The sequence below is a fragment of the Struthio camelus genome, chromosome 1, assembly GCF_040807025.1.
Source record: "Struthio camelus isolate bStrCam1 chromosome 1, bStrCam1.hap1, whole genome shotgun sequence".
In the NCBI taxonomy this organism is placed as follows: domain Eukaryota; kingdom Metazoa; phylum Chordata; class Aves; order Struthioniformes; family Struthionidae; genus Struthio; species Struthio camelus.
In genome coordinates, this window is record NC_090942.1 from 91,671,760 (window position 1) to 91,699,394 (window position 27,635).

At 43.2% G+C, this 27,635-nt stretch overlaps 1 protein-coding gene across 1 annotated transcript in view; it reads left to right on the top strand.

The window, feature by feature from the left end:
- Positions 1 to 1,401: 1,401 nt before the first annotated feature.
- Positions 1,402 to 27,635, top strand: part of TBX15 (T-box transcription factor 15) — a 102,327-nt gene continuing 76,093 nt past the window's right edge. Inside the window, exon 1 of the mRNA XM_009685066.2 lies at positions 1,402 to 1,829. Within this exon, the coding sequence (XP_009683361.2) occupies positions 1,628 to 1,829 (202 nt within the window). The 5' untranslated portion in view covers positions 1,402 to 1,627. The remainder of the gene's footprint in view (positions 1,830 to 27,635) is intronic.

The following is a 27,635-nucleotide window of genomic DNA, read 5'->3' on the forward strand; positions in this document are numbered from 1 at the left end:
TGCCAAGCAAACGTGGGCATCGCGGGGTGACTCTGGCAGCTGGAGGACCTGCCCCCCATCTGCTCCCTTGGCTTGCGCTCGGCCCCGTGGAAACGGCTCGCCCCCGAGCTCCTTGCTCTCCCCCGGCGCTGCTCAAAGCAACGCCGAGCCTCCGGGGAGCCTGTGAGAACCGACAACCAAAAGCAACCTATTCCCAAACTTGACGTTTCTTCTCGCCCGTTTTTTCATCTTAGCTTGAGCTGTATTCACTCCATCCTTTATCATTTAGTTATTTATTATTTATTTTGACGCTACATTCGATCCTGGGAATCGAATTAACTCCCGGCGACTTGTTATATTTTCCCTAGACAGTGTTTCGCTTGACTTCACATATTTTTTTCCGTGCTCCGAATAGATAGTGAAAGCACATGGTGCTTCACCTTTGCAAATGCAGCCCTTATTTCCTTTCTCTACGAGCCCCCTGCGCCACGCACGACCTAAGAGTGTGTGAGCAGCTACCATCCCACCTCAGCCTGGAAGGCAGAGTGAAGAGACGAGCAGAAATGAAATGCTAGTTGCCATCTAGACCACTGGCCGGGATTTGTACCTAGCGGATTGTTCTCTCTATATAGCTATAGCGGCAAAAAGGAATGGGAAAAAAGAACAAAAACAAAAACCAAAACAAAGACCCCAAATCCTTTCCAGAGACAAGGCACTCGCGGTGCCGGAGGATGTCTGAATCTCTCTGCCCCCGCTGCAGCGCGCCCCGCTCTCGGCACCGGCTTCGTGCCGGCGCCGCCTGCCCAGATACGCCGCTTCAGACACGAGTCGTTTTGAAAGGAAACTTCAAAACACCCCGAGATGGTACTTCTACAGGGCCAAACACCGACTTCACCGACAAACACAAGTAATATATGACATGAATGACGTTTTCAAAACACCCCCTCATCCTGCACTCCCCGGATTTAAAGCCCCTTTTCGAATACTCTGAGGGGAGTGTGGGGGGGGGGAATTTAGTTATCAGGAGTCCCTAGGAAATCTGGGTGCGGAGGAGAGAAGTGTCGGAGTTGTTACCTCTCTGCATTTAGAGCTATGTGTTTCCTAATGGCTCCCCGCTCTTCAAACAGTTAATTCTCCCGGCCGGTGTCCCAGGACTCAGATGGCCAAAATTCTTAGCCCCGAAGCCCGAGTCTCCCTCCCCTCCCCATTGGGTTGCAGCTTTTGGGTCTCTCTCGATCTCTCCCTCCTATTGGCCGGGGACATTTTTTTTTTCATTATTTTTTTTTCTTGACAGGCGCACGCAGCCTGCCTAACTCTTGGAGGAAAAAAAAATCCCAGAAGTTTGGATCAATCAGAGAGAGACAGAAGGAAAGGGGAGAAGGAAAAAAAAAAAAAAGATGAAATCCAGCCTGCAGCCCCTCTGAGCAAGTGCTGGGGACCTGGGCTGTGCACACCCTCCCGGCTCTGCCTACGGAGTATCTGCAACCTCATGTAGTTCCTTCAGGAGACTGAGGGCTGGTTCTTCTGGGGGTGCAGCTGGGGAGGGGTGGGGGGAGAAAGAGGCGAGAGGCTCTGCCTCTGGTCCCCGAGCTCTGCGCTCCCAGCCACTGGTTGCTCATCTGCCCAAGGGTCTGGGCTGGGGGATAAGATGAGTGAGAGGCGAAGATCGGCGGTGGCCCTCAGCTCCCGAGCGCACGCTTTCTCAGTAGAAGCCTTGATTGGGACAAATAAAAAGAGGAAACTGCGAGACTGGGAGGACAAGGGGCTGGATTTGTCCATGGAAAGCCTCAGCCCCAATGGCCAGCTAGGGGACAATGAAGACCCGACTCAGTGCCTGGACCTCAACCCCGGTTAGTGCAACTCCTTTCTCTACGCCGACCCCCACTCCCTTTTCTCTGCCTTTAGCTCTCCACTGGCCCGGCCGGGGGCTGCCCGCCGCAGCCCCTCTGCCCGCCTGCGCGGGCGCGCCGCGCTCCTCCGCGCTCCTCCGTGCTGCCCAGCCGCGCGTCCAGGAAAACATCTGGCATTTGGGTGGGGGAAAATCTGCGGACATTTTTTTTTTTTTGATTTTTTTTTTCGGTTTACAGGGACTTTTCTCCCACCCACTCCGAACTTTTTGCCCCCTAACTTCATGACCTCCCGGGAGGGAACGGCGTGCTCCCCCCCTTCCTCCTTCTCCCTTTCTCCTCCCTCCCTCTGTGTCTGCCGTTCGCGCTCGTACTTCCTGGGTGTCTCGGGACGCGCGTTTCGCCTTGCTCTGCCCTGCCCCGGCGCGTCCCGACCATTGCAGGGGTGCGTCGGGGGCAAACGAGGGGGGGGCACAACACTCACCGCTGCGGGAGAGATCTCTCCTCTTTTGTACGGCTTTCCAAACGCTCCCCTCTCCGAACCCTCCCCCCCTCAAGTCTGCCCCGTGGAAATCGTGCTGTCCCAACCGGAGATTTTGGTGGAGGCAGAGCCGGGCGCGCCGGACCGACGCCGTCCCGATGCGCAGCCTCCGCGCAAAGCGGCGGCGGGGCGAGGCGAGCGGCTGCGGCTCCGCGGTCCGGCCGGGCTCCGCGGCACCCGCGCACCCCGCCGGCCTGCGGGCCCGGCCCGGGGAGCGCCGGCACCAGCGCCAGGGCCTGGTTCCGCTAGCGCGGGCCGGGCCGGGCCGGGCCGGGCAGCCCCTGGACCGGATCCGCGGGGCTCTGCGCTGGGGCCCCTTCGCTCAGCGCCCGCTGGAGCCCGGCCGGCAGGGACGTCTTCACTGCCCGCGGGGCCAGCGGGCTGGCACCGGGCTTGCCCCGTCACTTTTCCTGGCGAGGAAAAGGGTCTCAGCCCGGGAGAAGAGGCAGCGGGCGACAGGAGGGTCCAAAGAGTCCCGCCCGCGGTACCGAGCCTGGCGCCCCCCGGGACCGGGGGAATTAGGAGTAGCGCCAGAGCCGCGGCGCCTAGGTCGCCGCGCCGTGTTTGGGGGCAGAGAGCACGAGTCCGGCCTCGGCTTTTTTCATTTAAAAGGGAACCAGTGGCTTGGAGTAATTTTTTGTCCCCCGAGGCAAATTATTTGTCCCTAAAACGAGGGTCCGGCAGTAGCGGCCTCGATGCCGCGGCGGCTCTGGGGGGTGAAGTGAGAGGGGCGCGGAGGGAGGGAAGCGCGCTGCCTCCCGCCCCGCGCAGCGCCCGCGGGGCTCGCCGTCTCCCCTCCCCGCTCCCCAGTGCCTTGAAAAGGGACCGAGCGAGCTGCCCTGCGCTCACAAGTGTAATAATCGGATAAAGGGAATTTCGGGGAAATTTCCCTTCATTGTTCTCTTAAATATTGGGTATGGGAAAAGGTCGAGCGATTTATCTTCGGGGACGCGCAAGAGAAAGGGCACCAACTTACTCCACTTGCTCCATTCCACCCGCTGAACTTGGAGAATAAAACATTTTTTTTTGTGGGTGTGTGTGAGATTCCCCCAGATATCAATAAGGACCAGCTGTCCAAAACCCATCACTAAAAACAGAGAAAGTATTAGAGGTCGAGCTGTAAAAAAATCTGTTGTAAAAAATGTGTTAAGTGTTTTTGAAGGGAGCTAAAGACGGGAACTCCGGAGATCACGTCGCCCCGCTCCGCTCTCAAGGAACCGCATTTCAATTTGTTTGTAACAGCAGCAGCTCTTCCCGCTGCGGATCCTAAGGAGACGTAGGTAAAATCTTCTTCCTGGAGCTCTCTCTTAGTAGGGCGACGGGCATAAAGGAGAGAGAAAAGACCCTACCAGAATAACAGCCACCAAAAATTTGCTCACGATCTCAGAGTGCTCCCCGTACAAAATAACAAATACGAGATCGAAACGACAAAAATCCGCTTTCCAATATTAGAGCAGATGTGCGCATTGCTCATTCTTTTTAGAATCGTTCTACATTAATTTCTAGCTACTACAGGATACATTTTTCGTTGCTCTAGAAGTTTAACTCGCACTTTTCCCCATGAATTCGAAATAAAGATTTGGAAAACTCCCTCATGCGCCAGACTAGAAAGCGGGAGAGAACGGCTGGTAATGCCGGAAACCTTAGAAAGTAAATGTAATGTTTTTCATAAAGCAAAGGAAATCAAGAACAGTTTGAGGAATCATTTTTAGGATGTTGATAGACTTTAAATAAAGTCCGCAAGTGTAATTTGCACAGTCACTTCATTAAACCTAAATCCGCCGCAGTATACCTTTGCTGCTGGGTGAAAATTGATTAGCAGCTATATAATAGCCACCAAATTCCATCTTTACAAGACCCAATTAAGAACAAACTTTACACCTAAAGTATTTAAAACTCGCCAAATCTCTGGTGATACACCAAAAATAAAAAAGAGAGGTTTTACAATGTCCTCAGCGTTCAAAACTCAAAATAGCCGCTCCCGCACAGCGTAGGAAATAACGCGGGGCCGTTCCTTTTGCTGGCGATACTATTGGTACGGGTGTGATTACAGAGCGGCCCCAAATATCACGACGAAGGAAGGAAAAATATCTACTCGTCTGGCATACGACAGTGCCAATGGGGCTAGCCCCGTTTCTCGAATTATTCGAATAAAACCGGCAATCGGAGCTCGCGAGCATCGTTCGCCGGAGGGGATCACACGCCGGGAGGGAGCAGCCAGCACTCGCGCTCCTTTTCCCAGCTCTCTTCTCTGCAGGAGGCTTATTTCGGTTTCGCCCTAGGTCGGCGCGGCTCCGACCCGTTCGCCCCGTCTAGCGCGGGGTTTCTCTCGGCCGTCGGTGCCCGCGGGGGTGGGAGGCCGCGGGGGGCGGCTGTCTGCCCGGCAGCCCTGCTTGACACCCCGGGGGTTTTGGCTTCGCCGCTTCATGAAAAATAACGCCGGGGTGTGCACTTTTCGCCTGCTTTGGACGCGTTGGTAGCGGCTTTGTACTGGCTGTGTACGAAAGCCGGCCTTGGCGGAGGGCTGCGGAAGTCAGCGCTCCTCGCACGCACGTTTCCCCTTTTTGATGAAATCCAGCGCCCCGTATTTGCGGTCCGAGCCGTGCCCAAACCCTCGGCTAGCAAGGTTTGCAGCGACTCCGCGTCTCCCCGAGTGCCCGAGAGACGGCAGCTTCCCGGGAGAGGCGAGGGGTAACGCTGGGAGGTGTCGGGGTGTGTGTATGTGTGCGTTGGCGGGGAGAAGATGAGAGACGCGAGTGGGTAAATGTCGTAGGTTTGCAAAAATCTCTCCAGTATCTCCAGGCTATTTATGCCTCAGCAAAGAATCTTGTCACCGGAGTTAACGTGCTGTTTTACGAGACTCTTTTAAAAGGCGGATAAAGCTGGATTTTAATCACATGTGGGTTTTAATCACCAAGTTATGAAAAGCAAATCGCGATCAGAGCGGCTCCTCTGTCCCCGTCCCCGCCCCGTGCCCACTCGCAGTGCACACGCCGCGGCCCTGCGTGGGCACCGGCGGCGGCTCCGGCGCGGCCCGGCAGGAGCCACGGCCGGTCCGCGGAGGGGAGCGGGGCCACGCGTGAACCCGGCGCCCAGAGCGCCTCCTCTGAACAGGTTTGATTTTCTCGGAGGGCAGCAAAACAATGGGCTCGGATGTCTTCTGGATATTTATAGCTCAAACCCAAGCAGCGGAAAGGTCACAGGGGGGCCAGGCGTTGCCTTCCTCGATGTATGTACTGCTCACCATGGTCTGTAGTGGTGACTTTCACCAGTCCTTCCCTGTGCTGTCCCAGCGGCGCAGGGAGAGCCGGCCGGCCGAGGAGGAGCTGAGTGCGCTCCTTGCTTCGGCGCAAGTTCGTGATGGACCTTTTTTTTGGGGGGGGGAGGGGGGGACACGACTTGTCCCCTCCTTTGAAACACGGCGGCTCTCTTCGGAAGCCGGGTTAGCTACACGGAGAGACACACAGGCGCTTCACAGGGAGAATAAAATGGCATGGCGACAAAATAGGATTTCTTGTGTTTAGGATGGCCGTATTGCTCACAAAGAGAGAAATGAGGTAGCGATTAGGAGCTCCATTAACGAATTTTGCCGGCACCGTCTTCGTAGCACGCGTCCCGTGGGTATTTCTTATGGCATATATTAAAAATGCACAAATGGGCTTCAGAAAACAGCTTCGAGGGTTTTATTTTAGTCTATCTGTAAAGAGATGGCATTACAAAATGGTTTTCCTACGGTACATTGTGTAAAGCTATGCTAATGAACTACTGTGAGGCTTTGCAGTGAGACAAAACAACGCGGCACACATTTTAGGACCTGCAAGGTGTTTATTACAGCTACTTATCTGTAAGACTAGCATCCTGCTAAGATTTGATACCTTGAAAAAGCCTTACGTTGCTGGCAAGAGCAAAACCCCTATCCGTTTTGCTATGGTGTGAAGTTCTTCTGTCTAACCTCAGAGGTTTCATGAAACAGCCATCTTAATGCTGCCTGCACTCCTGTGTGGAGTACCTGCTTCTCAAACATACTGCGGGCAAGCCAAGCCTATCCACAACAAAAACAGCGAGAAAAGGCAGCTGGCTAAAAGTGTCCAGAGGTTTTGGACTGGATGCCGTCTCGGCAGAGATGAATCCGTAAGAAGGAGGTGGGTAACAGAAGTCCGAGGAAGTGCAATTGCGGCAACGATAAAAATAGACTGCCACGTGCCACCTCATTTTATTGAAGAGCCATGCGCAGACCATATATTCCATATAGATCTGTTCGGTGGTGGTGCATGAACAACTAACCGATATCAAACCTTTGAAAAGGCAAACCGGAATTTTCAGGGTAGACGAAAGGCAAACGATAATAACGTGATTTTTTTTTCCATGCCATGTGAATGTTCATATTCATGAATTCCCATTTTTGACTAGTGCCTGTTAGGTCCACGAATAGAGAGGGACTTAATTTGGTTCCAGATGTAGTTTCTCAGTTAAGCTTTTGTCTGAGTGCTCAGTGCATGGGACTAGGATTTCAGGAACTAGCAGAGGACCTTTTGTCATCTCTTTTCTGTGCTACGGTTTTCTGAGGCAGAGTGAATTGATGGACACCGTCCTTTATACGGTCTTTGAGACTCACTGAGGAGAAACACTGCATAACAATGACGTGTAAGAGAGAGAGCATTAGATTGGTTTTTGGCAGAAGAGCTTGAGACTGGATTTTATTTATGCGCTATCTTTCTAACAAACGTATTGCATGAATTCATCCCACCTGTTGGATCATCAGTTTCCCTCCTAAGGAGGAGATACTAGGAGGGAGGCAGGGGGGCTCACATCCACTGCTCCCTGGTGTATTTCATGGAAGGAAAACGAAAATCTGACCCACATCATGCCTATGCTCCTGCTGTATTTTGGCCACAGAGTTAATGCTCTTGCCCTCACCAGAGGACACAATTGCAGGAGGCATATGGAGCTGTCCAGAAGAGAGCGAGAAGAGCCATGTAGGGGCTCGGAAAGGGTTTATGTTGGTCAGGTTCATACAACTTTGACCTTGGAGACTGAGGAGACAGAGAGTGAGAAGGATTTGTCTCTGTGGTAATATGTGTCTTGCTGAATCGGTGAACACCTGCTGTTAGGTTTGTTAAACTCTTCCTGCAGAGAGGTGAATTACTCACACTGTATGAAGACTGCAGGTAATGGAGTAACAGAGACAAATCTTACAGAATAGCAGAGTTTTAGAAAAAAGGCAGTATGTCAAACAATGTCTTCCTTTCTTTTATGTTTATTTTTAATCTACAACATTTTTTTATACAAGTTTATTCCATCTGCAGGGAAGGGGGAAACTGTGATTTCAAAAGACATTTCTTGTCTTTGACAAGAACTTTGGGAGAATCCAGAAAGCTTCTGTTACAAGCAAAAGTCAAGTAATTCCTTACAAACCATCAATCACTTCTCCCTCCTCCCACTGGGGACTGAGTGCTTATATCAAATATCAGTCCAGCTAGTCTCTCCTCAGGCAGAAGTGTCCTGCTATATCTATATCGGTCTTTAAGGAAAACTGATGCTTTTTTCAGATGGAAAAGTTGAAAGCGGTCTTCCAAGAGTGCTACATTCAGGAAAGAGCATTTGCATTGTTTTACAACACAGTCAGGATCACTCAAGTCACCTATATTCACACAGACCAGAGCTCTCATTTTAAGCAGTCAACGTCTTGTAAGAATCAATGCTTGCAAGTCTTATGTCTTCAATGGTCAAGGTGTGTTTTCATTTTTGTTTATTTGTTTTTTTTTTTAATTTTTCTCTACATTCTGGTCTACATTAATAAGCTTACAGTAGTTTAAAAAATGCACTAAACTCAGTCTGAGGACACCGGGAAAATTCCTAGGTAGATTGAGACCAGCTCATATGGTGTTTATGCTGGTTTCTGTTTTAAATAAAATCTGTTCAAGTGCAATTTAAATCAACCTAAGCGTGCATACTGAGATCTGTAGTTTCCACTAGTGATATAAAATCAAGTTCAATGAAAGAGGCTTAAGTTTTCTGAAACTGACCAAGTTTCGGAGATCAAAAGTTTCCTGGAGAGACTGAGCCTGCTGGTGCCCACTGAAGAAATTTCATGATTTTGTGCTAGCTATGAGTTTTTTGTCATCTCATTTAACAACATCATTACTTTAGAGCAAAGGGTTGGGAAGGTAGGTTGAAACCCTGACAGTGAAAGTTCAGTGGATATACAGGCAAACGATTAGCATGCGGGAACGATGCGGCTCTGTTAGGAAACGCAGCAATGGGTACCCTGGTGTACATGGAAACCTGGCAACTGCGGGCTTTTCAGTGCTCCGGTGCCGAACCTTGCCTGGGGCGGCTCTGCATCGCAGGGCATGAGAAATGTTAACCTTTCTGGATTCTTATTTGCACTAGGGTTTCCGCGGATAGAGAGTACTGTGTAGCAACATTAAGACTTTTTTCAGGAAGAAGATTACTGTGTAGCTGCTCTTTGCTGTTCCAACGCTGGCGAACATAGGCTGTGAGTCCAGCCTTTCTGATTGCTGAGCAGCTGCTACTTCAAAAAGGCAATCCTCGTGGCAAGGTCTGTAGCATGCTTTGGTCAGAATGGCTGGAGAAAGATAAGGTGGAGTTACGACAAAATTAAATTGAAATTGCTTGGAAAGCCAATTAAGAAATTTTAAAACTCTGACAGGAAACGTAGTGCCAGTTAAGAGTTCTAGTAACACTGTTCATGCCAGTCGCATCTTTTAGCAGGATGCTCTGCAAGATCAGAGAACAATGAATCAATAAATCAACCCAAGGAGTGACAAAATCACTTGTTGCAATAATATTTCCATATGCCATTTGCTAAGCTGAGCTATTGATCCGACAGAATTGTGAAGATGGTGAAAGGCCTGTTCGAGTCAATCCCTCTGTGACAATAAGTTGTCTAACGTTTGTTCTATATTTGCAAATGCAAACTTACAACTGCTAGAAGGAAGGCTGGACCTAGGAAATGTCCACAGCAACAATATTTCACAGCAACAGAGGTAGTCAGAGTAGGATCTCCTGCCCAGAGCTAAAGCAGTAAAGGATTTTTGGGACTGAGCTGAAAAAAAGTAAAGAGAGTGAGGAGAGGTTCAGCTTTGGTTGAACCGAACAATTTTTTTTTCCTTTTTGAGAAATAGGGAAATTTAATTTCTGATTACCCTTAAAATATATAGTTTGCCATTAAGCCTCACATTTTTGGTTATGTAACTATTTTTGAAGTGGATTGCCGCCACATCTTTTTTTACATTTATTTTAAAATAATTTGAAAATAGATTTTAAAATGAATTTGCAGTTAATAAAAGCACTTTGATATAGATGGCAACGAAATCAGTCATGGACATTCAGAACTGGTCCTCAATTTTTCTTTGTTTACAGATCAAAGTTATTTACCAGATTAAACATGTTTTCACAAATAAGTTTACATTTCTCCAAATCCTCATTTTTTTGTGGCTTCATTATTAAAAAAAAAAAAAGTTCAGTTAAATTCTTGCATGATAGAGTTCAATTCCTGTCATAGCGGACAGTTTCACTGCACCGTATCTGCACCTGCTCATTCTTCTTAAGGCTTTTGCTTTTTATGAAGGAAGTATAGGAATTCTTCCAGCATTGTTAAACAGACATTTTTCAGCAATGTCCACACATGTAGCTCTTGGAAAGAAGCTTGGGAAGAAATTATTGCCAACGACCTTTAAAAGAACCGATTTACAGGTTCTAAAGAGTACTTAACCAACTGGTTAAGAACTGACACAAATCATATTAATAATCAGCACATTTATATGAACTCAGCCACAGTAAAAATTGTTTGAAAATCACTGGGCCAGGGCACACAGAATAATTATGAATGACTTACAGTTCTTTGACTTCACTCAGGGACTAGATGCACTCTTGGCTAACATTAACATTTTTTCCCATGACCAATGAATTAACAAAACCAAGCCTCTACTCTTAGGTGCTTCAGGAAATAGGGAACTGCCTGATCAGAAATATACCCCAAAACTAAGGGGAAATTTGAAGACAGTGAGAGCCCCTTTGCTTTTTTGGCGAGTGAAGTGCTGTGTGTCATATACCCCTTAAGAAGCTTAACAGTGATATCGCTTATTAAGATATCGAAAGTCCTGACTGACTGTGTGGATAAACAGAGAGAGAAAATAATTCTAAAGACAATGTGCCATAAACTTTACAGAGATATGGTGCATAGCATAAGTAGGTTGGAGAGTCAAGATTATTGCTTTTTTATCCCTGGGGTGCCTGCACATCAGTTCTGTAAGTGTGAATTTGCTGAGAAAGCAGGTACATTGAGAACAGATAGAAAGATTCATGAATAGATTTTTTTTTTCCACCTCGATTGTCCTTGATTCTGTGCAGAGGATCCTGTTGAAAGATCAGAGTCACTAACTGTTTGTATTTTTTATTGTCATTGCTTTTATAGGCATCACTTAGTTTGACTAAGACATTACTGCCCCACCATCCCACTGTCATCTTTGCACTTAAATGCACTTTGCATTGACAAAATGCAAATGCATTTTTATTTTTTTCTTTAAGCTGTCCTGCTTATCAGGATGAAAAAAACAGTAGGAAGAGAGCTGTTGAGCACGCACTTGTACCCTCTCAGCCCTTGACAGAAGCACTCTTTTTGGCTTCCTTAAAAGCAGGCTTCAGCCCAGGGATTGCACTGGATTCTGCTTCTGCCTTAACTTGAAACAAAATGCCGTGCATTAATTGGGATGGATTACCCTAAATTTTCAGTTTCCTCTGGCAAATATGTGAATTGCCCCTGTGTGTGTTTGTTCATTTATTGGGTATCCGACAAATTAAAAATAATGACACTGGATGCGTCCTATCACGTTGTAAGATACAATAAAAGCAAAGACTGTGTGGAAGCATACTCATCAGGCAGCTGCTGACCAAGGGCTTGATTCTGCCAGATGCTGAGCATTTACATTTCCAAGGGCTTTATGGGGCTGATTTTCAAGACGTAACCCTAATTTCAGTGGCCTTAAGAAGGTGTCATTCCCACAGAGATCTTGACCTCTTGCTTGAGTTGTGTTCTTATGCACTGAGATGTCCCAAGCAAACCTGCACAGCCGGAAAACGTCCTGCTGATCAGCACAATTGTCAGGACTGGAATATTTCTAACTTACACATGGGGATCTCTTTTGGTGGGCTGGGTCGGTCTGATCGAATAAATTAATTGCAACTGCCTGGGTGATCATTTTCATACAATGGAAAGACCATGTTTTCCTCTGGTCTTCGGTGTTCATGCAAATATCTGATGGCAGGAAAACTAAAAGGTTAGATTAGATAAAGATTTCTGGAACATACCCTTCTTTGCAGTATGTACTTGTTTTTGCCTCTTTATTGTGCAGTACAATGCAACAATGCTCCATACAAGGCAACAAGGCTGTTATTTTTAAACTGAGTTGTTGTTTTTTTAACTTCATAAAACTTAATCTTTTTATGCTGAAGGAGTGTAGAAAGCGCTCAAAATAAAGAATACAGCACATGGCTGTGGATGCCTAATGGTTTTTATTTCACTCTAGAATTTAAAAGATAAATAGAAGATTTATTATTGTAGGATTCTGGGGTTTCCTGTGCCAGGCTCCTTGGAGCAAATAGAAAAAAAAGTCTTCATTTACCATCAAACAGCTCCAGCAAACAGCTCCATCTGCCTAGCGGCAAGCTAGTCACGTTATTCACTTCAATGCTTCAGAGTGTTACCCACATAAGACTGTAACATCACAGTTCGGTTATGCAGCTCCCTGTACGCTGGCCGAGCAGCAGAAAGCTTGCATTGCCCTTTTAGAGACTGCTTAGTTTATTCTGTACATAGCAATTCTCTTTGCGCCTTAACTCAGGAAATTGCGCTTGGTCTGGGAGAAGGGAGGGCAGCTGCGGAGATTGCTAGCAGTGTGCTGTTACAGAAAGGGGCAATAATTAATGGCTTTTGTGAAAATGCAGTCATACAATGGAGCTTCAGGAAAATCTCCCCTTCTGCTCCTTGGAATGAAAGATTCGATTGTGAAGCGGCTGTTTATTACGAGTCTTTCAGGATTGATTGCTTGAGTAACGTTAAGGTGCCGAGCGTCATTTACCTAGGGCAATTTGGGAATAATCAGTTTAAAAAGATGGAGAGAGGATTAGCTGAATACATAGAGGGCACACCAACAAGTAATCCAGTATGTTTACAGGCTTTCACAAAAACAAAACAAAACCAAAAACCAAAAAAACAATTAAATCCCAGAGAGAACAAAAAAAGTTGGGGGCACTTGCTGCCTCTGTGGCTTTGCCAAGGGGAAATGCCCTGCCTCTAACTGGGTTTGCAGATACCAGCTGGACCCAGATGTCACTGAGTGTCTGCAGGTGTTGCCTCCTCCTCGGGCTGGGACGCCGTATGGGGAGAATAAACCAAAGAGCATGTGAGTGCTGCGGGGGCCAGGGAGAAGGCAACCAGGCAGAAATGGGCACGACGGTCGGGAAGGAAAGTGAAGACTGAGGCAGAAAAGGTCAAAGGTGAAAAGGGAGGGAGGGGTGCAGGATTTCACTCTTCAGCAGGAGAGTCATGGCATGAAGAGGAATTAGAAAAGCTTTTTCAGATCTTCCCTCCCATCTGGGCACCCTCACGGGGCTCTTTTTCCGAATAACAAGTGGCATCGTTCCTAAAGACCAAATATATTAATTATGGTCCGATATGGTTTATGCAGGCACTGGAAAGCAACTCAGTGCCTTATACCGGAGAAACACGTAATCATTTGGTACAGCTTAGACCTAGTGGGGGAAAAAAACAGGAAAACTTCTCAAACAAGTGGAAGCTTTCATGAAAAAAGACAAGGTTCATTCTCCGTGGTTTGGTGTGGAAAAGTTGTGAATTTCAGCCAAAATTGGAAAGAATCGTTTAGGTGGAATTGTCTCCCTTCCAGTGAATACTGTAGGATTTTTTAGAATAACGTTTAAAAGCTTGTTTGCTATTGTTCTTCAGGCCTTCAGTATACTTTTTTTGAAAATAATCAATAGGTACTTCACACAAAGTTGTTTTGTTTTCAGTGTATTTCATTAGGCAGTTGTGCAGTCTGTAAATTATTGATTTCCACTGTATTTACAAATTGGATATTTCAGAGCCTTCTATTAACGTTTAAATTGTCAGTGGACAGAAGTGTTTTTGTGTGCCATAGAGAACATGGCACAGATACATGTTTGTCATTATTGCAAAGAGTGCAGTTATTTATTATGCAAGTATACCTAGAGGTGATTTCTAATGGTTAATTAAATTATGCATGACAAATTTCTTATTTTTCAGGAAGTAATTAAACTTTACTTGTGATAACCAACTACTGCAGATAATTCAATTCCACCTCTATTCCAAATATGCTATGCAGATTTGTTGTTTATTATATTTGGGATTTTTTTGGTTGCCTGTCTTTTCTTGGCAGCTCTTTTGCATAGTAGCAAAATGTCTTGGAAATGTTACTCTTTCATATAGACTGTCTAGAGCTACCTAATTTAAATGAAGCATTCTGAATAGCAATAATGGTTATTTGTAGTTCAGTGAAAGTGTTTATTCATGAATTATCCCTTGATCATTCTATTTATAAATATTCAGATTACTGCTGAGCATTCATGGAAATGTTTGACATTGCAAAATTGGAATATAAATAATTACATTTCAAATAATTGTTATTCACTGTAGCATTTACGTAGTGCTGTGAGTTGTATAGATAGATAGGAAGAGAAAACTTGTTATTACGGTCATGTAATGAAGTGAATACTTTTCTTTCTTGAAAGATACAAGTGTTTCATGGCTTCTTTTTCCCTCCTTTTCCCCTCCCCTTTACTTTACTCTGGACTGACAGCTGGAACATTACTTTCACTCAGCTGAGTCATGGCTTTTCTCCTGCAAATCAGGATGCTCATCTAACTTTATTTATGAAGCAAGAGACGATTCACTTTAGCATTTGGGATGTTACACATACTTAGACTGTTGACTTTCGGAATAGCCCAATTTTTTGTTCTGCTCATGTTTAACAGCACAGTGGAGAGTCAATCCACATCGAGGGCTTCTGGACATTATAGGTCTATAAAGAATAATATTTTGAAGGTGTTGCTGGTTAGTCACCTTCCTTTAGTAAGACAACATTTACACCGACCGTTTACACTGTGGTTGGCTGCATTTTTTCCCGTGTACATAATAAGATGTGCTCTTCTGTTACTGTGCCAGAATTTGCTGCTTTGAGCACAGCAGGTCAAACGTGCTTAACTCTTCCCTGGTATCTCCACAATTAGGAGAATAGGGACTTCAACTAAGATTTGTCAGTATTTTATTTGGAGTTTGAGTTTGACATCTTTTAATAATAAATTCCAATGACCCTTGATGATATTGGAGTAGGAGCTTAAAATCATAGTACAGTGGAAACTCAAGATGAAGAAATAATGGAGGTGTAGTTCTGTGGAGTAGAACAGAGCTCTCATGTTGTTTCAGGGTGCGAGTCATCATAGCTTAAATCTCCATTTTATAGTGAAATATTTTGTGGAAAAGAGAATAGAAGTTCCTGAGATGTAATTCCTCTTCCTCCATCTAGGATATTGAGAAAAAGCCCCACTGTTAATCTGTATATTTTAACAATAAGTAAGCAAATAAAAAGCCGTTATTTCTCATTTGCAGCTACAGTGAGCAATCTTGAAGAAAGAAGGCTTAGTTTGTAGAGGTCTGTCGAATCTTTCACTTCCTGTCCCTCATTCCCTTTAAAATAACAGAATTATCAATTGGAATCGTTCACTCTTAATTTAGTAAGGAGTGCACAGGAACTAGTCAGTGGTTGAGTCCCTTGCACAAAAGGTTTGAAAAATCAGAGCTCTAAAAATCTAACTTTCTTGAGCTAAATTTCAGCTACCTCAGATAAAATGGTTATTTTTTTTTAAGAAGACATGAGTATTTTTTTAAACTATTTTTAAATTATCATTTCTTTTGTTTCTCTTTGCATAAGTCCATAGATATCTATTTGGGATTAGATTCAGCAAGCAGCTGATAAATCCGGCTAATCCTATTACTGTGTTGAAACAAAAGCTTAACAGTGACTACGGCTTTCAGTGAATATGTGTTATCCCTTACTTTTAGTTGATGTAGTTCCCTCCCTTCTTTTTTATTTTTTGGTTTAGGATTTGTCTTCTTTAGGAACAGTGGATTTTTGCAGGGAAGAAATTCCTGCTGCCCTTACCACGTCAGAAATAGTGAATGTCTATGACTATCAGCAAAGAATTTGGTTCAGTTACTATTTTGCTTGTTATGTACTTTCCCTTCATTGTGTGCCTGTATGAATATATTAAAAAGAGATTTATAACATGTACATGCATGTATTATACTAATAGTATTTTGGGTATAATTTACTTTTTTCTGTAGACTGTAGTCTAAGTCTTTTCTAGGCCCTCTAAAGTCCTGAATTTAATCATATAACATATTTTAAGCATTTTAGAAACATCAATCTTTTCTATTCCTGTTTTGCACTTATAGTCTGTTAAGGCAATAAGTATTTGATACTAGCATTAGGTTTGATGGCTGGAAATAGGAGAATCCTGCTCTGTGAGAGGTTTCAGGCATTTGATAATGAAGGCTACTTTCGTTTTTTTACTGCAATGGCATTTGTTTTACCATGGAATTTGAACACCTGTTTTTGTATAGAGTAGTGAAAAATTACCTTGCTTTTTAATGAGAGAAAGCATCATTTTATCTATTGTATTTATTCAATTAAGTTTGCGCCTAGTATTTCATGTTCATAACTACTTTTAAGTTACCTTTCTAAGAGTGGGCGATGCCGATAGAGCTCTCTGCTGTCTTTGCTCAGAGCCCCGCTACGACGATACCATTCCCACTTATCTAATAGATGTGTTTTGTGGCAGCCACGGTTTCCCTCAAGGCAAAAGTGGAGGTGAAATCCTCTCCTAGAAGGGCAGCCCAAAAAATTCCGCATGTTAAACAGAAGTGCAAAAACCCTTTTTAATGAAAGACAGATTGCAAGCATTTGCCTACGATTATCACTCTGCTAAACTCGACCATGACAGCAGAAAATTCTGCACCGTTTACATCCACTGAGCCAGGCAAGGGCAAAAGCTGGAGGGAAAACGTTCAATAACATGGGAGCAAACAGCTGTGAGGACAAAAAGCTCCACTTTCAGTGGCTGAATCTTTTAGCAAAAGAAAATAATGGTTTAGTAAAAGCCAAACTAAGCAAACCCTGGGCTGCGTCATGCCATAAATCCTTAAAGGGACACTCTCAACATGGATTTGAAAAAAAAGACCCATTCTGAAATCTTCCAGTTTCTGATAGACCCTTTCTTTAAACGCTCTGGCTGGCATTGAAAAGCACATTAGACTATAATTTTTGTTCCTGGGAGTTTTCTTGCTCCCCCCTTTGCATTAGCAAAGGCGATTTTTGTTAGCCGGGTTGCTCCTTGCTATCTGAAGCCCTGATCCTGCCAAAACGTGTTCATGTCCTTTCTTACAGAAAGTCTCCCATTGCAATCACTCCCAGCAGGGAAAGGCGAGCTCACATTTATGTGTCTGTAGGATCGGCGCCTAATTGTAGGGGAAATGGAAACTGCGCAGGATTCTGCCAGTGGCACAAAGTAAACAATGAGGAATGTGGAGTTAAATATATTTCTCTAATATTTCATTTATGGAAATCCTACATGTGATGTGCAACTCTAGTAAGGTACAAACCCTTCAGAGAGGAATGCAATTTTTCATGTTATGAGTGTATAGTTTTAACCAGAACTAGCCATTAAAGTAGCACGTTTTCAAATTATTATAGTTGTGAGGTGAGGACTCAGATTATTTATTTTCATTCTACATTTTCCTTTCAATATAAAAAGGCCAAGCCCTTTTGTTACTTGCCTCTGAACTCCAGTGGGACTTTCATTTTATTTCCTCTGGTGCATGATGTTGCTTTACATATTTAGCAAGTCTGATGATGAAACTTAGGATAGGTTTATTCAGGAATTGCAATATTTATTAAGCCACCTTTTATGGTGGCAGAACAAATCAGAAGGTTAAACAAAATGAAATTGCAAACCCTCATATATCCTTATTTAGGAAAATAGTCTCAGTGAAGTCACTGAGAGCTGGAAAATACATCAGATGAAATGTACACATTGACTTGAACCTAAAATCCTAACTTACATTTGAAATTTAAAAATGGGTGGTTATATTATTTATATGCTTTCAGAAATGCTATCAAGATTTAAAGCATGACACTGGCTTGCACGAATGTAATGTAAAAATGCAGCCTAGCCATAGTATGCTGCTTTTAACTTGCACTAAAGCTGGTTAAGATAAAGATTGCAGCCCACAGTCTAGGTAAAGTCATTGCACAAGCCTGTACCAGGCCCAGCGTAAAGAATAGTAATCAAGGGGAATCGAATTGTTAGGTGAAAAATTATCTTTCTCACTGAGAATCAACTTGAGATAAAAGCCAAAGGTGGGATAAGATATTTTCCTTTCACTCCATTTTTGGATATTGGTTGCAGGAAATTTTGGGAGAAGACATGCAATCATTATTTCCTCTTCTCTCTCTTCCTACGTAGTTGTGCTGCTATTTTACTGGAAGCCATTTGCTGAGCAGACGCAAGATGTTATTATTTAGATCTTAATGTATAAATTAAGAACAATTGGAGAGCAGCACTTTAGGAAGGTTATATAAGCGTTTTCCACTCCAGAGGCCTAATTCTGCACTACTTCTAGTCCCTGAACTTGATGACTTGATGACTTTTAAAGGGCATTTTGGTAAAAGAAGCAAGCTTCTTGCAAGCAGCTGGATAAATGACTTGTGCTGTGTCCCGATGCCCTCATTGCAGTGATGTCAGTTCCTTCTGCCACTTTCCCAACATTTCCAGCTCCGCATACTTTACCCTGAAAATCCCATAGCATCCCAATTTCCTTCCCAACTCCTCTGCTTAGAGCTGGGCAAAGGGTAGCATTTTCTGTGTCTGCTGCCAAGCTGGGCATGCGGCCTGGACAAGCACACACAACACGAACCTAAGAGTCTCTCCCAGCTGGGGGGCTAATTTCACAGAACAAAATCACAGAACGGAGGAGGTTGGAAGGGACCTCTGGAGATCATCTAGTCCAGCCCCCCTGCTCAAGCAGGGTCCTCTAGAGCATATTGCCCAGGATCACATCCAGACAGGTTTTGAATATCTCCAGGGAAGGAGACTCCACTACCTCTCTGGACAACCTGTTCCAATGCTCTGTCACCCTCACAGTGAAGAAGTTTTTCCTCAGGTTCAGATGGAACTTCCTGTGGTTCAGTTTGCGTTGCCTCTTGTCCTGTCTCTGGGCACCACGGAGAAGAGTCTGGCCCCATCCTCTCGACACCCTCCCTTCACAGACTTGTACACATCGATTAGATCCCCCCTCAGCCTTCTCGTCTCCAGCCTGAGCAGGACCAGCTCTCTCAGCCTTTCCTCATGTGACAGATGCTCCAGTCCCCTCATCATCTTAGTAGCCCTCCACTGCACTCTCTCCAGGAGCTCCAGGTCTCTCTCCAGAACTGGACACAGTACTGCAGGTGAGGCCTCACCAGGACTGAGGAGAGGGGCAGGATTACCTCCCTCGACCTGCTGGCAATGCTCCTCCTAATATAACCCGGGATACCATTGGCCTTCTTGCCCACAAGGGCGCATTGCTGGCTCATAGTCAACTTGTCAACCACCAGGACACCCAGGTCTGCAGAGCTGCTTTCCAGCAGGTGAGCCCCAAACCTGTACTGGTACATGAGGTTATTCCTCCCTAGGTGCAGGACCCTGCACTTGCCTTTGTTGAACTTCATGAGGTTCCTCTCTGCCCATCTCAAGCCTGTCCAGGTCCCTTTGAATGGCAGGACAGCCTTCTGGTGTGTCAGCCATTCTCCCTCAGTTTAATATCATCAGCAAACTTTCTAATTTGGATCCCCCATTTTTGTTTAGTCATTGATTTTCACAGTTTGCAGAAGTTTAATATCTTGGAGACCTCTATCCCTCTGTCAAAGTTGCTCAAAACCAGCTGGTGAGTCAATTTGGGTCGGTGGGTCTGGAACAAGAAAGGGAAGGGAAAATTGACCAGCTGATGGCACGGCCTCGTGAGCCCAGTTTCCTTAGGAAACACAGCTAAAATTCTTGATGTGTAGACACATTGTCTAGCCCTACAGTTTATACCTGAATGTTCAAAGGAGATGCTTTAGGGCGAAGTTCGTTTATATGCTTATGACAGACCCCGAAAAATTAATGTTCCACTGTTCCACACAGCTTTCACTACTTGCATAGCTTGATATGTACCTTGGAGTAGCATTTCTTAAGTTTTGAGACCTGAGTGCCAATTTAGGAAGCAAAACCAACTGCATAACACTTTCGCTCATGCTCATAAAAGGGCATCCGGTAATGCTCTGTGCCCTTTTGTTCCTGTCCCATCCAGTGGAGAGATACCAGGAAATGCTTCTTTTTTTCCTCTCCTTCCCTACAATACTTGATAAGTAGAGAAGTAACTGAGAATGTGCAGTATATAATGATTAGCAAGGCACTTAGCTCTTCAAGGCATAAATAGAATGTCAAAACCACTATTTTAGACTCTGTAAATTCACACGGATGCCCATGACATGGTTTGAAGATTCTCTTTGCAGCTTTAAAGGATGTTACTTTTAAAAGTTATTATTGTACATTTAAAGGACATTGTCCTTCCTAGTGCAAGGGTAGAGGAATATGGGCAGTAGGGAGCTGAGCTTAGCTGCAAGTCCAGCTACTTACTTGCTGTTTGACCTTAAACTAGATTTCGGGCAAACTGTTTTGGTTCTGGTCATTTTGTTTCAGTCAGTATTTGAGCGCTCAACCAATGGCAGGTGAACTTGCGCGTGTGTGTGGGTGTGTTGGTGGGTGTGTGCACCTATTATCCTATATCTAAAATACACTCAAATTTGTTGAAATAAAAAGTGCCATGTGCAGCACTTAATTCTAAGGCTTAATTCTTGTTTTAAAAAGTCCAGTATATTAAGTTGTGTTGTTAAAATACTTTTGGGTTTTATAGATGTCACTTCACTTGCTTGATTTTTCTGGAAGGAAATATGAGTTGTTGCACATTCAACTGATACACTGTAACATTGCCTTAATGCCTCTTCTGACAAACTGTTGAGGAGCTCTTTCCCAGAGGTTTCTGTGCCTTTCGCACTGCCCTTTCCTTGGGGGTATTTTAGAAGTCCTGGCAACTCAGCAGGAAATGTTTGCCCGAATTTGGTCAATGTTAACATTTTTCTAATGGTAATTAACACAGAATTAACATTTCATAAAATTTTTCGCTGGTTTGCTATAAATAGCTAGATCCTATGAGTGAAACTCTCCCCGGCAGGCAAACCCAGATTAAGAAACCACTTACCACATAAGACCAATTGAAATCCCGTATTAAAAGTTTAGTACAGTTTGTTGGCTCTGGTGCGGAACCGTGGATATGAATTTCACCAGAATATTTATAGATACCGCATTCCTCCTTGTATCACCATCTGCTCGCCACCTCTGTTTCTCTAACCGAGCTTCAGCGTCTGTACCAATGTCAGCGGAAGCGTTAAAATCTGCCATTAAAATAGTAACAAGAGCAGAGATCTGCTGTTAAAATAATAGCAACAACATCCCTCTGTGGGATGCTAAGGAATACACTACAATGGACAGGCCTGATCCAGCATTCCTTTCCTGCCTTGGGAGCTTTTTTGGGGGAAAAAAAGAATGCATGTGTTGGCTCCATTTGTCTATAGCTAGATAAAAATGTGGAACTGCTTTTTCCCATTGTCCTTCTAGCTGAAGACTGGGGGAGAACAAAACAATGCATAGAAATACCAGGCAGCAGATGTAAAGAAAGGCCCAGCAAATGAATTCAACACAAACAGAGCTAAAACCACTGATAATGTTAATTTATAGCTTTTTCAAATGGCTGCCCATGTTTTTGCGACTGAGCCAAGTCCTGTGCCTATACAATAAATGGCAGCAGGACTGAGGCCTTAAATTTGAGAGCAAAGGAACTGAACTTAGGGTCACGGGCAAAATATCCTGAAAATAGAAGTACAGCTGTAAGCAAGAAAACAAGATGTGAAAATAAAAGTAATAAATTAACATTAGAAGTTCTGCCAAATTTTTATTTTATTATAAGTGAAAATCATTGTGGCAACATTATCTGGTTTAGTCCTTTTATTTTTGTTTTTATTTTCCCCCAAAGAGTCTAGATAGTCAATGGAGTAGAAAAGGCTGAGAATCGTTCCTGTATCATATCTCAGCACATGCATATATCTAAGGGATTCGTATCACGTCCAGCAACACAATTATCTAGCACACTTTAACGTGTTTGGCTAGTAGAACTTCAGAGCCATTGCAATCCTGACATGAAAATAACGTCATAAGATCATTAGCCACTAACATGCGTTTGCAGAACTTGGCTTTTTCTTGTTAGAAGGAAATTTGTGCTGATAATTCTGAATGGCATGCTTTTGGGCTGGGCTACAGCAAAGGCGTTCTTCTCTGGTGTGGCAAAAGCTGTGAATTCCTATCCCAAGAAACAGAAACTTACCTTGATGAGTGTACATCTGGGAATGAAAGGAGGTTTGTGTTGCCTGTGTACAAGCTTGATTGAACTGGAGGTCTGTAGAGGAAATTCTTCTTTTTGTGCAACTTCTAATGGCTTTTGGGTGCCTGCGCAGTAGAGGGATTTTTTTCTCTGCAGAATCACTAAGATCTGAAACCTGTTACCTCATAGCTTGGCCAGCTCTTTTCTACTGATTTTGATGCCACTGTTTGATGGCTAACTAGACAGAAAAACAATTACGTGTCTTGTTGTGCAATCGCTGTACGTTATAATGCTTGCTTGCAGGAAGCATAGTGAATAAAATCTAAAGGACCCAAACTGTTATTAAGTATTAGCTGTATCACAATAATGTGACTTAATGGAAATATTAGTGATAACTGATAAGTGGTCATTTCAGAACAGCAACATTTCTATTGGCAAAGTGTCGAATCTCTACAATACTCAAGATCCTGCAAAGCTGTTACACAATACAAATATTCACTTGCAGTTTCATGTCGTAATAAGTGTATACACAGAATTAAATAGCAAAGAGCAACAGAAAAAGGCAGCATGTGAAACAGGAGGTTGATTAAAATTAAATATTCCAACTATGTTGAATAGTAGCTGGAATATCAGCTTTGTACGGAAGGTTATTGCTTCTTACATTGATTGTGTGGGATTTTTTTTGCGTTACTTTTGTTCTGCATTCACAAAGCACAGTTGGTAAAGTGGAATATCAGACGAAGATGTGTACTGCCAGCTTCTCTACTGTGAGAGAGAAAAAAAAAGCTGCTGCATTTTGTTTTAATTTAAACTGTGCAAGTCTGTTAGCAGGAATATGAGGAAGTGAATAAGGGACCAAAACAAAGGGATAAAATAAGAGTTCTCCACAAGATAAGGCAGCCCAATTTATTATTTTTAGGGACAGGCATATGGAAGAGATACTAATACAACAGTAGTAATAAGAAACAGTCTACCATTTAATACCTGTAGAATATAGCATTTATTTTTATGTCAGGTTAAGAGCCTGATCCAAAAATCACATGAAACTTTGCCTTCATGAAGTCAGCAGGCCAGACCCAAACAATACAAGCCAAGACTGGAGCTGGCCCAGTCTTTGAAGTTAGTTGTATCTGTCTTTGCAGTATCAGGCACATGAAACCTAAGAGTGTTAGGAAAAGAAATCTTTAAAAAATTAGTGGGAAGCAAATGCAAGATGAAAAGGGAAGGGGGAAGTAGCATAAAGGAAAACAAAGGCTAAACCCACGTTTTTGTGGCTATAAATCAGTTCCAGTCACCTGAGCAAATTTGCACTTGTTGATACTATGTGAGACTGACCCAGAAAGGGAGCAGTATGAAAATAGCAGCCAATTGGCCAGAATAGCAGAGAGATAGGCATTATCTATGTAATCTGAGATAAATTCCTTCTATTTTTGTTCAATAAAAGAAAAGTTGCACAGAGGAAGCCATACGGATGAGGTCAGAGTATCTCTTCTGTGTGCCTGATTGCCTGCTATGATCTAAAAACGCTTGAGACACGGGTTCAAGATTTTATTTCCATCTTGCACATCTAGCGCCTTTTGCTTCCCTAGTCTATTAAGGCACTGCAGTCTATTAAGACATTGCAGGATCTTTCCTACTCACTCTGGGGTTCTGCAGAGAAGCAAATTGGGTTGAAATACCTGGAAGAAGGTTCCTGGCCAGAGACAGCCTTTGGCCGAGGGTGTGCCTGCCTGGCTAGCAAGAAATATCTGTCATTAAAGCTGAGAGGTTACTGGGGTACCTCAGCCCTGCTCCTTGCCTATTCCTGGCTGCTTTAAGCTCAGATATGTTCAGCTAGTTTCTTAATATCTCTTCCCCAACTGTTCAGCTTTCCCCCTTTTTTTTTTTTAAGAGCTCTCTTTCTTTACTTTTCCCTAGAAAACTCACCATACTCGTACTCTCAGACCATCTTGCCTACAGTGACGTTACTGTTGGTAATTCTCTCCAGATGTTGTCTAGCACATGCTCATCAGGCCCGCCACTTCCTAAGCTACTTACCTGCTGTTAAAGAAAACAAAAAAACAAAAACAAAGGCAGTTTTTACATTTAGACAAATAAAAAGCCCAAACCAAAACACGGCTAGACTACGAAGAAATTGTGAAAGAAGGTATTACAGCTTCACAAAAACATTAACATAAAGCAATTCATGTAACATAAGAATCACGGCTGTTAACAAATGTAAAGAAAAATAATATGTAAATATTATATGCATAATATATAAATAATCAATATTATTCATTAGCTGTCAAAAAATTATCCAAAACAAAACAAAAAATTATCTATGCAGGGGCCCAGACTCATTTCCTGGTGAAGCTCTGTCTTTTGTGTAAGTGAGGAGCAGGATCTGTATTTATAAGGATCTTTTCTTCTTTGGCTCTCTTCTAGAAATGTGACCTAATGGGATACCCTCTCTGTTACCAAGATGTCCCACAATTAGCAGGCTGCGTTTTTACGGAGGGAAGGGGGGGCCAGTTGCAGGAAGAGAATTGATATTTTCCATATTTGATGAATTCACTGTCAGAGGCTGGTAACAAGAAGGATAACAGATAACAGTTAGGCCTCTGGCGCAACCCAGGATGAGAGAAAAGGAGCTTTTCTCTCCAGAGGGTCTCCGCAGGGGAAAGTCACCGCCATGCAATATATGTTGAATTGGTACTGAGACAGATACATCAAGGCAGAAATATCTTTTTATAAAAATTTTCTTTGAGTAAATCATGGCTGGAAGATGAATAGCCTATGTGCTCTTTCTCTTTCCTGTTTCAGTTCAATAGCTTTTCCATTTGCTTAGTACCCTTATGTATCTACTTTTCTATTCAAATTACATACATTTTAGAAATCATTCCATTTTTCCTTGAGTTTATATGTGTCAGTTGCTCAAAAGGGCACAAAGGTCGGAGGAGGCCTGTTATATGATTACTGCAGATGGCTATCATTGATAGAAGAGAAGAATTCTTACTTTGTTATCACAAAGCTCTTCATAAGTTTTCATATCTCCTTCAGAAAGAGTTAATCCAAATGGCTGACAGCTGTCATAATGCAAACAGAGCTAGAACATTAGATAGGTTAGAGTGAAGAATTCTTTGTTTTTAACCAAGATGGTAAATGGGGAAAGATGAAGGGAGAGTAGCTTTTCTTATTTATCTTGGTATCTCAAGGCAGCCCAAGCAAAAGAGGTAGCTTTAATTTTTGTTTTTTGTTCTTAATCTCTTTCTTATGCAGCAGTCATCTCAGAAATTTCCTCACATCATTCTCATTCTGTATCAAACTATATCTATGCATGTGGCTTTGCCCACAAGTATAAAACATCCTTCAGCTGAGTTCCTTGGTTCAACTGAGTTCTGAAATAATGTGCCACTTTTTTAGGTCTGTCCAATTTCCCACTGTGGGAGGCCTTATTAGGACTGAACTGGTTGATTTTGGCTCTGCGCATTTCCAGGTGAAATTCATGACAACAGCTTTTCAAGTCTAAAGTGCTCTCTGGTACACATACAAGTAAGTAGTGAAACAGGAAAAAACTGTTAGGGAGTATTTTCGTTTTCACAATAGTTATTTTGCCCATCTCAGAAATCTCTGTGCTTATCCCATTCTTAAAGTTATTTTGTTTTATATTTTAGACCAGATTAATACACCACTATATTCTGAGGCCTTGTTTTTGCTAGGTGAATATATAGGTATCAATAGTTCTGTGTAGCACTTTTTTGGGGAAACGCAGATACCCCGCTTCTGCAGATACTTCTCTTATCTTGACAGAGAATTAGTTTTATGTCTCAAAGCTGAGCTGTATCTGCATGTGTGGAACATTGCTGCTTATGAGAGGTCCTGTCTGAAAAATTTCGGGCACAGTTACTTTAGGGACAGTTCCTATCTCTGATCTGTCCTCCAGTTTTGAGAATTCCCTGTTTTGAGGATTCAAAATTGACTAATTGCTTCTGGCTGAAACAAACAGCCATCAGCTTTCGGCATGGCCTTGTCAGCTCTCTTCCCCTTGAAGACAGTCAACCTAACTAATAGACAAGCTGAAGGAACTCCACAGAACATAAGTGCAAGTCCTCAACATATCTTCAGAATCACACTTCTAATATCATGGCTATAAATTCCCATTCTATTTAATCAAATGTTTTTCTACGTCCAGAGACAAGAAGTCCAGCCTATACCATTTCTGAGCTTTGCAACCACCTGGATTTTTACATTTTTGTCTTTTTGCTCATTTGTTTCTCCTAGGAGAGGGTCTGTCTCTTTCTTGCATGATCTTGATAAATAAGTTTACTCCTTTTGGAGCTATACAATACTTGGTTATAAACCCATCTGTTCCAGCTGCTTTATTTGCATTCAGACTTTCAGTGGTAATACTCATTTCCTCCCTTTAAGTGGGTTATCCAAGAATTCTGTATTTTTAATGTGGTTGTGTGGGAAAGAAGTCCTTAAAGCAATTTAGTAGTTGCTGGGTTTTGGAGAGCTGACCTGTGATCAATAAACCTTTCGGTCTCAAATCACCCAACATCTCTTCTCAACATGTTACCAGATGTGCCTTACTATCCCTTTTGAAGAAGCTGCCATATTATCCACTTTTCTTAAAGCCTGCTTCCCCTTACATAGCATTTTGTTTTAAGCCTCTTAGGTTGGTTCTGTTTTACAGATTTGAAGGAAATCCAGTCCTTCCAATCCTTGTAGATTTATGCCCTGCCTTTTTTTTTTTTTTTTTTTACAAAAGTTTTTAGAACCTTTATGCTTATTTCAGAATAAAAGGGATTTCATCAGGCCTTTTTCTTCACTGGTTCTCGATTTTCTAAGGGGGGAAGCTTAACTCCTAATTCTATTTTTTATCATTGCTTTGTCAGCATTCCACAGAGTTTTCTTATCTCATTGAGCTTACTATTCCCTGTTAGATAACTCTGAAAAGCTATCTATATTTGTCATTTTCTCTGTGGGTTTATATAGCAGAGTTCTATCCAGTTACCATACATGTAATTTGTTTTAAAATTCACAGCCTTTTAAAACTAGGCAAAGGGAGTAAGAAGACTGACTGATTACTTCCAGAGCTGTCGAGGTAACGAGATTTAACAAGTTACTGGTGACAGGGAACACACCAGTGCTAGAATATGTTTCCTGTGATTGCCAATAGTAAGTGTATCCCCTGAGTTAAGAGCTTACTATCTTTCAAACCTTGCTCAAAACTGAACAAGCTGACAAGCTTTAAGTTATCTTCTTATATGTGAATCTTGATCACCTGCTCTATCAAGGGCTGGATTCATGGACTGACTGCAATTGTCTCCTCTAAGGATCACTCCTCTCCTAAATTTTATTTACATTTTTTTTTTTTTTTAAAAAGAATTGAAACGAAAGAGACTTGGCCCTGGATGGGAGATTATGGAGTAAGCGTTCTTTTAAGTTGTCCTTTAAGAGGCCTTTGATCAGAATATGTCTGCCATCTTCAAACATCAATCTTTCAGGACAAAAAGGAGATATTTGACTAAAAAAACTGCCACCCTTTTCCTTTTAACTGACCCGAGGAGCAAGACTGCATCTCAAGCAGCTTTTGTCGCTGGCTTGCAAATAATTCTTGCAATTGCACAGTAGTATCATTATAATTTTTTTCTGGCTTGCAAAAAGCAAGAAAAGACTCTCTTTTCTCTCCACAAACTGGTCAGCCACTAAA